This window comes from Hyla sarda, chromosome 2 (genome assembly GCF_029499605.1).
Source record: "Hyla sarda isolate aHylSar1 chromosome 2, aHylSar1.hap1, whole genome shotgun sequence".
NCBI classification, from domain to species: domain Eukaryota; kingdom Metazoa; phylum Chordata; class Amphibia; order Anura; family Hylidae; genus Hyla; species Hyla sarda.
In genome coordinates, this window is record NC_079190.1 from 179,587,095 (window position 1) to 179,600,705 (window position 13,611).

Sequence of the window (13,611 nt, forward strand, 5' to 3'; positions counted from 1 at the left end):
CAGAAATTTACACTTTCCTCTCCATAATACCCTTCCCCATCACCATGGATGCCTCTAGGCCTACTTACTGCTTATAACACAAGATCTTACACAAGGATTACATTTTTGTGGTCACACATAATAAACCGCATATCACAAACTTGACAATAATATCAAACATTAGTCCACATTGTGCAGATATCATAGATACCACACAACCAACTCTTCATTCTATTTCTTTCCTACTTGATTTGTCCTTCTGCAATTGTTTTTCATTTAGATAAGGATTAGAGGAGTTGAATGGTTGGGAATCAGGTACACACTAAAAATGTCTAGACTTATGGTACCTATGGAAAGCTTTATGTCAAAGCAATTTGCTAATTACAAATGTAAACTTTGGAAGTGATCAACCTGACGTAGTCGATCTGTTGTATGTGTTGAAATAAAAGTTAAATCAAGTCGCTAATACCATCTTGTTGTTATTGGTTAAAGGCATACTCCAGTGGAAAACAGTTTTTTTTCTAATCAACTGGTGCCAGGAAGTTAAACAAATTTGTTAATTACTTTTATTTAAAAATCTTAATCCTTCCAGTACTTATCAGCTGCTGTATGCTCCAGAGGAAGTAATATAGTTCTTTTCAGTCTGACCACAGTGCTCTCGGCTGACACCTCTGTCCATGTCAGGAACTGTCCAGAGTAGGAGCAAATCCCCATAGCAAACCTATCCTGCTCTGGACAGTTCCTGACACAGACAGAGGTGTCAGCAGAGAGAACTGTTGACAACACAAAAAAGAAATTCAAAAAGTAAAGAATTTCCTCTGTAGCATACAGCTTCTAAAAAGTACTAAAAGGATTAAGATTTTTTTAATAGAAGTAATTTACAAATCTGTTTAACTTTCTGACACCAGTTGATTAAAAAAAAACTGTTTTCCACCGGAGTACCCCTTTAAGGTACAGTAAATACAGTTTATCTGGACAGTTCCAGACATAGACAGAGGTGGCAGCAGAGAGCACTGTGATCAGACTAGAAATAACTACTTATGGGGAAAATGGGTAATGGGGAAAATAAACATTTGGAATAAAATTAACTTTAGCATGGCAGATAGAATAGGACTGCTTAGAATGGTGCTATTACCTATGATAACGCATTACTTAAGAGCCTCTCCTATATGGATTAAGAATGAGTTCTTTAAAAAATTAGAAACTAAAATAAATGGCCTTATTTGGGGTCGGAAAAGGGTTAGGGTGAAAGCCCAGTATTTGTATCACCCTCTAGAAAAAGGGGGGTTGGGTATACCGAATTTCTTTCACTATTTCATAGCAGCACAACTAACACTGATTATGCAAGAACAACATCCGTTGACAGTTTTTTATTTATTTATTTATTTTTTTTAAAAGGAGGAGGGAAGTATGGTTCAATATGGGAACTATTGGAGAGTGGTAGATTAAAAAGGGATTGCGAAGATGGGAATTCTGTGAGAGAACTGTTAGAAAAAGTGTGGGAAAACATGAAGCTAATAACAGAGATAGGGAGTAGTGTGTGGTGCACCCCAATATGGGATTATGAGCACTTCCCAGAAATAAGGAAAATTTCTGTATATCTGAATTGGGAAGATAAAGGAATAACCCATATGGCCCAGGTTTGTTCAAATGGGGAGTTAGTGGAGTGGAAGGGGTTGTGTGAGCGGTTCGACTTAAGTGAAAAAAATTACTTTGGTTATGTTCACTTTAGGGATGCTTTGAGACGGGAAGTACCGAAAGAAAAATTAAGGGTGAATAGCTATCACATCACAGAATATATTAGGATAACACAGGGCAGAAAGAAGAAAGTCATGAGTTCTTTATATAAAATATTAGGGGAGAAGGGATGGGAAGATGTAGTTAGGAGGGGAACAAGATATAGGAGGAATCACAGATGAAGAGTGGAAATTGGTGTTGAGGAATATTGGGAAATCCACGATTAATGCAAATACTAGGGTGTCTTTCTTGATGTTAGCATATCGAACACAGTACTCACCACAATTCCTTTATAAAATTAAGGCAAAAGAGAATTCACAATGCCCCCAGTGTGGGAAGGAGGGTGCAAACTGATTACATATGATATGGAACTGTGTAAGGTTGCAAAAATTTAGCAATTAAGTTTTTGAAATAATAAAAGATAGAATAGAAATGGTTCTAATTTTCGAACCCAAGGTCGCAATATATGGACTGGAGATAGGTGGAACTAAGTATACAGATCTCGTATTGGGAGTATTAGGAGTGGCAAAGACCTTGAGTGGCAAAGACCTTAAGAAATGGATGTCTCCAGTAGCACCTTCAATCGATGAATGGCTGGAAGGTGTAAATAGGGTTAGGCTCCATGAGTTGATGTTTTATAAGAACAGTGGAAAAAATCAGAAAAGTAAGAGGGAGGAAGGGTTAGGGTTGGGAAGGGGGAGGGGTGGGCTGATTGGGTTTGTAATGAATCTGTGAAGATTGATATTTTTAATTTATTGTATGTTTATAAATAAAATTTTAAAAAAGAAATAACTACTTGATTTACTCTGGAGCAAACAACAGTTTATAAGTACTGGAAGGAGTAATATTTTTAAATTGAAGTAATTTACAAATCTGTTTAACTTTCTGTCACCAATTGGTGTGAAAAAAATTAATTTCCCCACTGGAATACCCCTTTAAATTCTTCTTTAAATAACCTTCCAAGAAGGCTTTGTCCTTTAGATGCTAGTTTGTATAACCTAATATAAGCTTTTGCTCAGTGCCAACATTGTTCATTCTATGATGTAACATAAGTGCTTAGGCCTGCAAGCCTAAAAAAGTTCTTTGAATTTTATTGTAAAATTTGCAGAAAAAATGGATTTAAAAATGTAACAAAAATTTGACATTCAACCCCTTAAGGACCAAGCCCATTTTGACCAAGCCAATTTTATTTTTACATTTTCATTTTTTCCTCCTCGCCTTCTAAAATCCATTACTCTTTTCCATTACTCTTTCCATCTACAGACCCATATAAGGGCTTATTTTTTGCATGACCAATTGTACTTTGTAATGAAACCTCTCATTTTACCATAAAATGTCACGCGAACCCAAAATTATTTTTTTTTTAGCGAGGGAAATTTAAAAGAAAACCACAATTTTGCCCATTTTGGAGGGTTTTGTTTTCCCACAGTACAGTTTACAGTACAAATGACATGTGTTCTTTATTCTGTGTGTCAATATGATTAAAATGATAACCATGGCTAGATACTTTTATATTTTTGTACCACTTAAAAAAAATCTAAAACTTTTTGTACAGAATCAGTAATCTAAAATTGCCCTATTTTTACCTATATATTTTTACATATATAGGGCAGTATGAGGGCTAATTTTTTGCGCCATCATATGTACTTTTTATCAATACCTCATTTGCATATATAAAACTTTTAGATCATTTTTTATAAAAAGTTTTTGGAATAAAATGTGACAAAAAAGCAGCATTTTTGACTTTTTTTATTTTTTACGTTTACGCCGTTCACCGTACGGGATCATTACCTTAATATTTTGATAGTTCGGACATTTACACACGCAGAAATATCAAATATGTATATAAAAAAATCATTTAAGCTTTATGGGGGTAAAATAGGAAAAACTGATCATTTTCATTTTTATTGGGGGAGGAGATTTTTCCCTTTTTTTTACTTTTATTTTTATATTTTTCAACTTTTTTTTTTTTACTTTTTATGTCCCCATAGGGGAATATCTATAGCAATCATTTGTTTGCTAATACTGTTCAGTGTTATGCATAGGGCATAGCACTTAGTATTATCGGTGATCTTCTGCTCTGGTCTGCTCGATCTCAGACCAGAGCAGGAGACACCGGGAGATGGACGGAGGCAGGTGAGGGGACCTCCATCCGCCATGACAGATGATCGGATCCCGACGGCAGAGGTTTAGGCGAACCGATCATCTATTTTAACATGCACATTTCCACAGATGCCGTGATCTGTACTGATCACGGTATCTGAGAAGTTAATGGTAGACATCTGCGCGATCACGGATGTCGGCTATTACCGGCGGGTCCCCGGCTGCTGCCAGCAGCCAGAACCTGCCGTTCATGACACTATGACTCCGCTCCGATGCTCGCGGTCATACACAGGACGTAAATGTACGTTCTGGTGCGCTAAGTACCGCCACACCAGCACGTACATTTACTTCCGTGGTCATTAAGGGGTTAATATCAGATTGGTCCAACTCCCAAAATCTTCACCAATCATCTAAGAGGGCTGTCTATATTTGACGAGCTCCACATTCCTTTGTTCACCGGCAACAGCGCTATTCACTTTGTAGTAGCTGTGTCTGGTACTTCTCTGCAGCTCAGGCCAGTTAAAGTGAACAGGATTAATCTAACTGCAGAAGCATTACCTTTTATTGTAACAAAACAGCCAGGGAGAGCAATTGGGTGGTATATAATACGATGCAAATAGAAGATTTTATAGGTTTTCATCTATACAGTGAAGCAGTATTCTGTATATGTCTACCCCCTGTTATATTTATTTGTTTATGAATGTATTTATTTGTGTATTTTAAATCTTGCATTTTTGTGGCAGTTGTTTTCTCACCAACCAGTGCAAAATGCATTTGTCTGCTTCCTTTCTACTAGATGACTGTTCTTTGAACATGTTTCATTTCCTTTTTATTTAAATCATGAAGAAAACACCATACCAGAAACCATGTTTCATTTTGTTCTAAAACCCTCGATGTTAGATGTGAGACATGTAAAACAAATGCAGAGATAGTTTTGTCATCTACAGCAACTGATAATATCATCCAAAAATGAATTTATCATAAAATAGATCCACTGCTTTTAATCTGAATGTATGAATAAGTACATCAATTTACATACATCAGACTATATCCCTAAATATGTAGTCATGGCCAAAATTCGGTCACATTTTACTGCTCCAAGCCTGAGAAGAAGAAACTCTAGGTCACTCATTAACAGATCAATCCCCTAAGGTGCTACCCTTGCGTCAAGAGAATACATTATTGTATTTCCTGAAAGGTATATATATATATATATATATATATATATATATATATATAGTCATGGCCGTAAATGTTGGCACCCCTGAAATTTTTCAAGAAAATGAAGTATCTCTCACAGAAAAGGATTGCAGTAACACATGTTTTGCTATACATATGTTTATTCCCTTTGTGTGTATTGGAACTAAACCAAAAAAGGGAGGAAACAAAGCAAATTGGACATAATGTCACACCAAACTTCAAAAATGGGCTGGACAAAATGATTGGCACCCTTAACTTAATATTAGGTTGCACACCCTTTGGAAAACATAACTGAAATCAGTCACTTCCTATAACCATCAATAAGCTTCTTACACCTCTCAGACGGAATGTTGGACCACTCTTCCTTTGCAAACTGCTCCAGGTCTCTCCTATTGGAAGGGCGCCTTTTCCCGACAGCAATTTTAAGATCTCTCCACAGGTGTTCAATGGAATTTAGATCTGGACTCATTGCTGGCCACTTCAGAACTCTCCAGCGCTTTGTTGCCATCCATTTCTGGGTGCTTTTGAGGTATGTTTTGGGTCATTGTCCTGGAAAACCCAAGATCTTAGACGTAAACCCAGCTTTCTGACAGTACAGTGCTACCCAAAATCAGTTGGTAATCCTCAGATTTCATGATGCCTTGCACACATTCAAGGCACCCAGTGCCAGATGCAGCAAAACAACCCCAAAATCCCATTGAACCTCCACCATATTTCACTGTAGGTACTGTGTTCTTTTCTTTTTAGACCTCATTCCATTTTCGGTAAACAGTAGAATGATGTGCTTTACCAAAATCCTCTATCTTGGTCTCATCTGTCCACAAGATGTTTTTCCAGAAGGATTTTGGCTTACTCAAGTTCATTTTGGCAAAATGCAGTCTTGCTTTTTATGTTTCTGTGTCAGCAGGTCCTCCTGGTTCTCCTGGCATAGTGTTTCATTTCATTTAAATGTCGATGGATAGTTTGCGCTGACACTGATGCTCCCTGAGCCTGCAGGACAGTTTGAATATCTTTGGAACTTGTTTGGGGCTGCTTATCCACCATCTGAACTATCCTGCATTGACACCCTTCATCAATTTTTCTCTTCCGTCCAAGCCCAGGGAAATTAGCTACAGTGCCATGGGTTGCAAACTTCTTGACAATGTTGCGCACTATGGACAAAGGCATCTCTGGAGATGGACTTGTAACCTTGAGATTGTTGAATATTTTTCCACAATTTTGGTTCTCAAGTCCTCAGACAGTTCTCTTCTCCTTTCTGTTGCCCATGCTTAGTGTGGGACACACAATGCAAATACTAAGTGAACTTCTCTCCTTTTTATCTGCTTTCAGTTGTGATTTTTATATTGCCCACACCTGTTACTTGCCCCAAGTGAGTTTAAAGGAGCATCCCATGCTTGAAACAATCTTATTTTTCCACAATTTTGAAAGGGAGCCAATTATTTTGTCCAGACCATTTTTGTAGTTTGGTGTGACATTATGTCCAATTTGCTTTTTTTCCCTCCCTTTTTTGGTTTAGTTCCAACACACACAAAGGGAATAAACATGTGTATAGCAAAACATGTGTTACTACAATCCTTTTCTGTGAGAAATACTTCATTTTCTAGAAAAATTTCAAGGGTACCAACATTTACGGCCATGACTGTATATATATATATATATATATATATATATATATATATATACCTTTCAGGAAATACAATAATGTATTATCTTGACCCAAGATTAGCACCTAAGGGGATTGATCTGTTAATGAGTGACCTAGAGTTTCTTCTTCTCAGGCTTGGAGCAGTAAAATGTGACACAGATGTTTTGCATTTTTTGAAGACTTTGTGGCAGCAGAATTGTTTTTTTTTACTCTGCAGCTATTTTTATATAACAATGGCACTTGGCTGGTTAGTGTCACTGTTATCAACTGTGTGACATTAGCAAGTAGTACAGGCATTCAGAGTCTGGCATAGTATCTAGAGTCAATGGAATATTATGCAAAATGCATATCCTGAAAATAGAGCTAGACAACAATGTATATAATGCATAGGTGTTTACTGAAAAAAGTAGTTTTCATTAAAAATACACAGCAAGATATTTTATTAGGGTTATTCTGGGTGTTTAACACAGATGTGTTATTTCCTGCATTGCTGTAATATTTTTCATGCTGTAGGAAACATTGTGAATCAGGTACTGCAATGAACTCTCCAACATCCTTAAAGGGGTATTTCCGTCTTCGTGCTCGCATTGTGCTTGGAGCTGTCACTGTGCATTGGGAAGACTGTAAGGGAGCTGCTGATCTAAGTTAGTAGCTAGGGACCCAGAGGTTGGAGCCCAGCTGATCATTAAAGGACTTATCCAGGAATAGAAAAACAGAGCTAATTTCTTTTAAAAAACGCTCCCCATCTGTCTTCAGGTTGGGTGTGTTACTGAAGCTCAGTTTCATTGAAGTGAATGTTTTTCTATTCCTGGATAACCCCTTTAAGTTACGGCACATCCTAGCAGCATTCCATCATGTTATGAGAAGGAAATACCCCTTTAAATGGAAATGGTGCAATGTGCTAATGCCACATCCTGCTTTTGATGCTTTACCACTTTGCCAATAAATTCTGCTGAGAGACATCAGTAACTTCAGCCCTTTGATATCTCCAGGTTTCATGGCTTATGTAAATATTGTTTCAATCATTGGCTATTTCACAATTGCAGATATTTATACATTTATTTATATTCCACTTGTTGATCAAGATGTACATTCATACCATGTGATTTACTAATACACTCTGAAACCGAATGGAACATGTTTTAGTGGATCTGTGCTGAAGCATGCTGGTATGGAAGGTTAGCTAAAAAAAAAATGTAAAAAAATTCAAGGATGCAAAATGACAAATTTTAAGATTTTCAACAGTCTATTCTTCTACTATCCCTGAAATGCCTGTTCATCCAGACATACAATAACTGTATATGCAGCGCAGTGTGTTGTATTAGGTGATATGATGCCCATGTACGTTTGGCATAATGTATGCATCTTATTAAAACAATAAGATTAATTCATCAGATGAACAACCCTACTTGTCAATGTCTCCAGAAACAACCAAAGGGAGTTCATTTATATGGGCATAAACAATGACAAAAAAGGGTATTTCTGATTTGGCTAATTGCCTGAAACTTATGGCAAAAGCAACAGGTGTCCAACATATAAAAATAAATGCAAAGCATATTAAAATGTACACTCAACATAATTAGAATATTACACATTTATAAAATTTCAAACAGAAAAATAAATAAAACATCCACTTACATTTTTACAAAGAAACAAAATGCTTTGCCTGTCTTTATGTATGGAACACAAAGTCCAAACAGAAATTGCAATATTTTTTCCTTTTTTTTTATAATTCATCAAAAGTGTTGGATTTGTTGTTAGGCAATTCATGATATAGTGTTAAAAAGTCATTTGGACACATTTTACATTAAATAAAAGAAAAAAGCAAACACTTTGGTATTTTTGTTACATTATCAATACCTTGCATTGCTTACTGCAACCAGCATTTTCCCAGTAATGGTCTATTATTCCTAGATGTATTCAATTCATAATTGAAAGAAAAAAAAATAAAAGCCCAGAAATAAAAACCACCATGCCAGCTTTTGAGCTGAAATCATCATCTTATGGCACATTGACTAAACCATGGCAGTTTTCCTCATACAAGGAAAAAGACAATATTATTTAATCCATTCCCATGGAATTTACTCATTTGGCAAATGAACTGCAACACCCAAGTGAAGCACAAAAGGCTGGGCCTAGGTGAATGCAAAATTATTTATCAACATCTGAAGATGTCATTCTTAATATCTATAATATTTACAGTATTGCACTTTACTGCACTCAATTGCATTTAACTAGAATTCATTTTGTCTCAGTATTATTTCCTGACACCATTGACTAACATCTCCCTCTTTCCAATAAATTAATATTTATGGTTTTTCCAAATCTACTTCATTCTGTATTTTAAACTTAGTGACTGCTTACAGATAAATGGCACAAAACATTTGATGTTATGTAAGGTTGATTTTTATCTTTGTAGCAAAACCAGTTTTCTTTTTAGTACGTTGAAAGCACCAATATATGGCATACTTAGCATATGTTAATACTTTCCAGAATATGGTATTTTGAAAAAAATACATTATTGCTGCCTGCTTTTGTGAGAAGGTGAGAGGACTACTTTACTAACTGATGGATGATTCTTGATTATTTGTTCATGTCCAAAAGTCCGTTATAGGTTTGGGAAACTGTTTCTGCAATGAAAGATTCCTGTGGCAGTGGAATAATAGCATTGGCATTATGGAGACCAGCCCCAGTGATTTGAAATCTATAATATATAATATGTATATATTTTACTTTTTTTTTCTTTTTGTTTATTTTTTCTTTTTGCTCGGTAACATGCAGAAGTAATTCTTAAAGCAGCCAATGTTGTTAAGTTCATTTTGTTGTTCAGGGTAAAAAAAAATACCTCTTCTTTCAATCCTCTCCGATCATGTCCAAATAATATAAGGCCATGTTCTTAACTACTCCAGTTATCATACTGATTTAGAATCACTGTAGTTGCAAGCATCATAAAAATTCATGATGTGCAAAGAGCTGAACCAAATGGCGTATTTTATTTAAAAAAAAAATCCTCCACACTCCTTGTTGATCTTCTAGAGAAGCAGGTACAGGCCCATCTTTTTTTTTTTTCCTTTACATTTGCAAAGCTTTTACCATTTGGTGTTCTGTAGAGTCATATAATGGCAGAAAAAGGGAAACAAAGAAGTCACTTCACTATTATACCAAAGGCTAATAGTGTCAGAGTCCCAAAGCCTCTGCATGTTTTCTGGCTTTGAGTCGCAAGTCAGCAATACTTGAGTTTTTGCTGTTGCTTTTAGCAGCAGCTGCAACCACAGCAGCAGCAGATGCAGTTTCTGCCAGTGATGCAATAGGAAGTCCAAAGGGTGGAGGAGGAAACATAAGGTAGGGTGCATGGGCAGCCAGGTGCGGGTGGAGATGAGGGTGTGCATGGGCGACTCCTTCCAACTGTAACTGAGCTTGGACCTGAAGGAGGAAATATCAAAAGATAAATCTGTCATTATGTGCTAGGTTTAATAAAACAGCAAGTCACTGATATACAAAGATATTGATGCTTAAACATGCATGCGAGATACTAATGTTTTATCAAAGTAAATAATTTAAGAATATAAAGGTTTCCTACATACAGGGACTAAGCCATACTTTTTTGCCTACAGACATATTAAAGGGTTTATCCAGGAATAGAAAAACACAGCTAATTTCTTTCAAAAACAGCTCCACGTCTGTCCCCAGGTTGTGTGTGGTATTACAACTTGGCTCTATTCACTTCAAAGGAACTGAGCTGCAAAACCCCACCCAACCTGGAGACAGACGGGGAGTGCTTTTTGAAAGAAAATAGCTATGTTTTTCTATTCCTGAATAACCCCTTTAAGACAAGAAAACCTAGCCTTTGTTTATGGCTGGGGTCACATATGTCCAGCTCAGCCTAAACTCACCGAATCTAATGCCACAACTGATGACAAAAGTGCATCAGTTGTTTCGGATATGGCATTCATTAATTGTACATGCTGGACAGGGGAATGTATCACTGGAGGAAAATGCCGCCGGATGATGGACATATGTAATGGGTCCTTATTAAAAAATATATTTGTGTCTATAAGTTAAAAAATGTCACACAGTTTCTAAACCAAGGAGGAAATTAATTGGTACAAATGAAAGTTGTCATATACCCATGGCAACCAATGAGGCTGCTGCTTTCATTTTCCAAAGGGCCTCTAGAAAAACTAGTACTCATTGTTACATATTATTACATGATTTCTATTGTAGTCACATTCCTATTTAGCCCAATACTTTCTGCTGATCCTTATTAACTAATTGAGTATTTGGGGTTTTTAATTGAATTTGTCTGTAATGCCTGATTGTTTATACATGTACACTTTGAATGGTAAAGTACTGCAGAATAGTGTGGTAAATAAAAAATCATATTTATTATATTATTATACAATAAATAAAAAATAAATATCTCAAATAAAGAGTACTATAATCACAACTATAATCCTCCATCTGTAAATGGAGGATAAATTGGTTTCACTGCTTCTCTTTACAAGCAAAATGATTCATGCTATTAAAGGGGTATTCCAGGCCAAAACATTTTTTTATATATCAACTGGCTCCGGAAAGTTAAACAGATTTGTAAATTACTTCTATTAAAGAATCTTAATCTTTCCAATAGTTATTAGCTTCTGAATTTGAGTTGTTGTTTTCTGTCTAACTGCTCTCTGATGACTCACGTCCCGGGAGCTGTGCAGTTCCTATGGGGATATTCTCCCATTATGCACAGCTCCCGGGACGTGACATCATCATTGAGCAGTTAGACAGAAAACTTCAGAAGCTAATAACTATTGGAAGGATTAAGATTTTTTAATAGAAGCAATTTACAAATCTGTTTAACTTTCCGGAGCCAGTTGATATATATAAAAAAAAATAAGGTTTTGCCTGGAATACCCCTTTAATTTCTATACTGAAGACAAATGTGTAGTAATTTCAGAATGAAATAAATAAGTAAATTCATGACTTTTCTTTACTCACAACCAGTTTGTATTGACAATGAAACACTAAAAGCACCATGAAATTAAACTATATTGCAAAAAAAAAAGTATTATGCCAAATATTACATTTTAAAAAGGCAATTTTTTTGTAAATGTCTGCAAAAACTCACTGAAAAGAAGGAAACAAACTGTATAACCATCTGTTTAACTTATACTATAATAAAAACTGTGAAAATGTGTGAATCAAGAGCCGTAGTGATGATAAATTCTTAGAGAAACCTAATCAAATTAGAAAATCCCAATAGCTTATAATGGGAACATTTTCCTTATGTGTGGGGCAGAATCTGTGTACATTCGGCAGAGTAGAAATTTGATATATAGACCTATAACTTTCACAGTAGCACTTTATTAACACTTAAGAAAAGGGCTTTCTGTACTTATGAAATAGCACGAATAGGGACACATTGTAGCAAATAAAACATTCAAAGCAAAGTCTTATTTTACCTTCCTATGCTATCCTTCTTCTGCATTTCTACTAATTGAAACATTGAAGTGTAAAACTTCAGTGAAAAGAAGCAGAGCCAAATGTTTTAGATGCTAGAATACTAAGCTATGAGCTTGGGTTACATTCAGCATTTTCAGTTGATAGTTATCCGTGTTCACAGATCAAAAATGTCATATTAATATTTGAAATTAAGAGTGTGTATTAAAGGAAAGTAGAGTAATTTTTGGGCAGAAAGTTAGATTGTGTGTCTAATTTTTTCTGTATTTGCTTTAATTAAAAAAAATCCCCATCAATTTGGGAACTGTCACGATGCCGGCTGGCAGGTAGTGGATCCTCTGTGCCAGAGAGGGATTGGCGTGGACCGTGCTAGTGGATCGGTTCTAAGTCACTACTGGTTTTCACCAGAGCCCGCCGCAAAGCGGGATGGTCTTGCTGCGGCGGTAGTGACCAGGTCGTATCCACTAGCAACGGCTCAACCTCTCTGGCTGCTGAAGATAGGCGAGGTACAAGGGAGTAGACAGAAGCAAGGTCGGACGTAGCAGAAGGTCGGGGGCAGGCGGCAAGGTTCGTAGTCAGGGTGGATAGCAGAAGTTCTGGTACACAGGCTTTAGACTCACAAAAACGCTTTCACTAGGCACAAGGGCAACAAGATCCGGCAAGGGAGTGCAAGGGAGGAGACCAGATATAGCCAGGGAGCAGGTGGAAGCCAATTAAGCTAATTGGGCCAGGCACCAATCATTGGTGCACTGGCCCTTTAAGTCTCAGGGAGCTGGCGCGCGCGCGCCCTAGAGAGCGGAGCCGCGCGCGCCAGCACATGACAGCAGGGGACGGGAACGGGTAAGTGACCTGGGATGCGATTCGCGAGCGGGCGCGTCCCGCTGTGCGAATCGCATCCCCAACGGCCATGACAGTGCAGCGCTCCCGGTCAGCGGGACTGACCGGGGAGCTGCAGGGAGAAAGACGCCGTGAGCGCTCCGGGGAGGAGCGGGGACCCGGAGCGCTAGGCGTAACAGTACCCCCCCCCTTAGGTCTCCCCTTTTTTTTGTCCGGTGACTGCCTCCCCTGGGATGAGGACACCGGGAAGGAATGGATGGTTTCCTCAATGGCAGGCAGTACAGCAGGAGTAGGAATGGGGAGGGAGGGCAGAGGGTGAAGCTTGGCACGGGGCAGGGAGACACAAGGACGGGAGCCATGAGGGGACACAGCGGCTTGCCTGATGGGACTGGGAGGGGGGGAGAGGCATTTCCTGTGGCAGGCAGAGTCCCTAACGACCTTAGGGGGACCGGATACAGGAGGAACCACAGGGTCACGGCAGGGAGTACTGGGAACCGGTTTAAGGCAGTCCTTGGAACAAGAGGGACCCCAACTCTTGATCTCCCCAGTGGACCAGTCCAGGGTTGGGGAATGGTGTTGAAGCCAAGGTAGTCCAAGGAGAATTTCGGAAGTGCAATTGGGAAGGACCAAAAATTCAACTTTCTCGTGATGAGGTCCGATGC

General features: G+C 37.8%; 1 protein-coding gene and 1 long non-coding RNA gene across 3 annotated transcripts in view; one reads left to right on the plus strand and one right to left on the minus strand.

Annotated features, from left to right (window-relative positions):
* The window catches only part of LOC130355559 (uncharacterized), a 96,883-nt gene that overhangs the window by 56,443 nt on the left and 26,829 nt on the right, over positions 1-13,611 (plus strand). The window lies entirely within an intron of this gene.
* SHOX (short stature homeobox) overlaps positions 7,709-13,611 on the minus strand; it is a 35,104-nt gene continuing 29,201 nt past the window's right edge. For both annotated transcript variants that reach the window (XM_056555838.1, XM_056555837.1), the window contains exon 5: positions 7,709-10,087. In XM_056555838.1, coding sequence (XP_056411813.1) covers positions 9,842-10,087 — 246 coding nt within the window. In that variant the 3' untranslated portion in view covers positions 7,709-9,841. The remainder of the gene's footprint in view (positions 10,088-13,611) is intronic.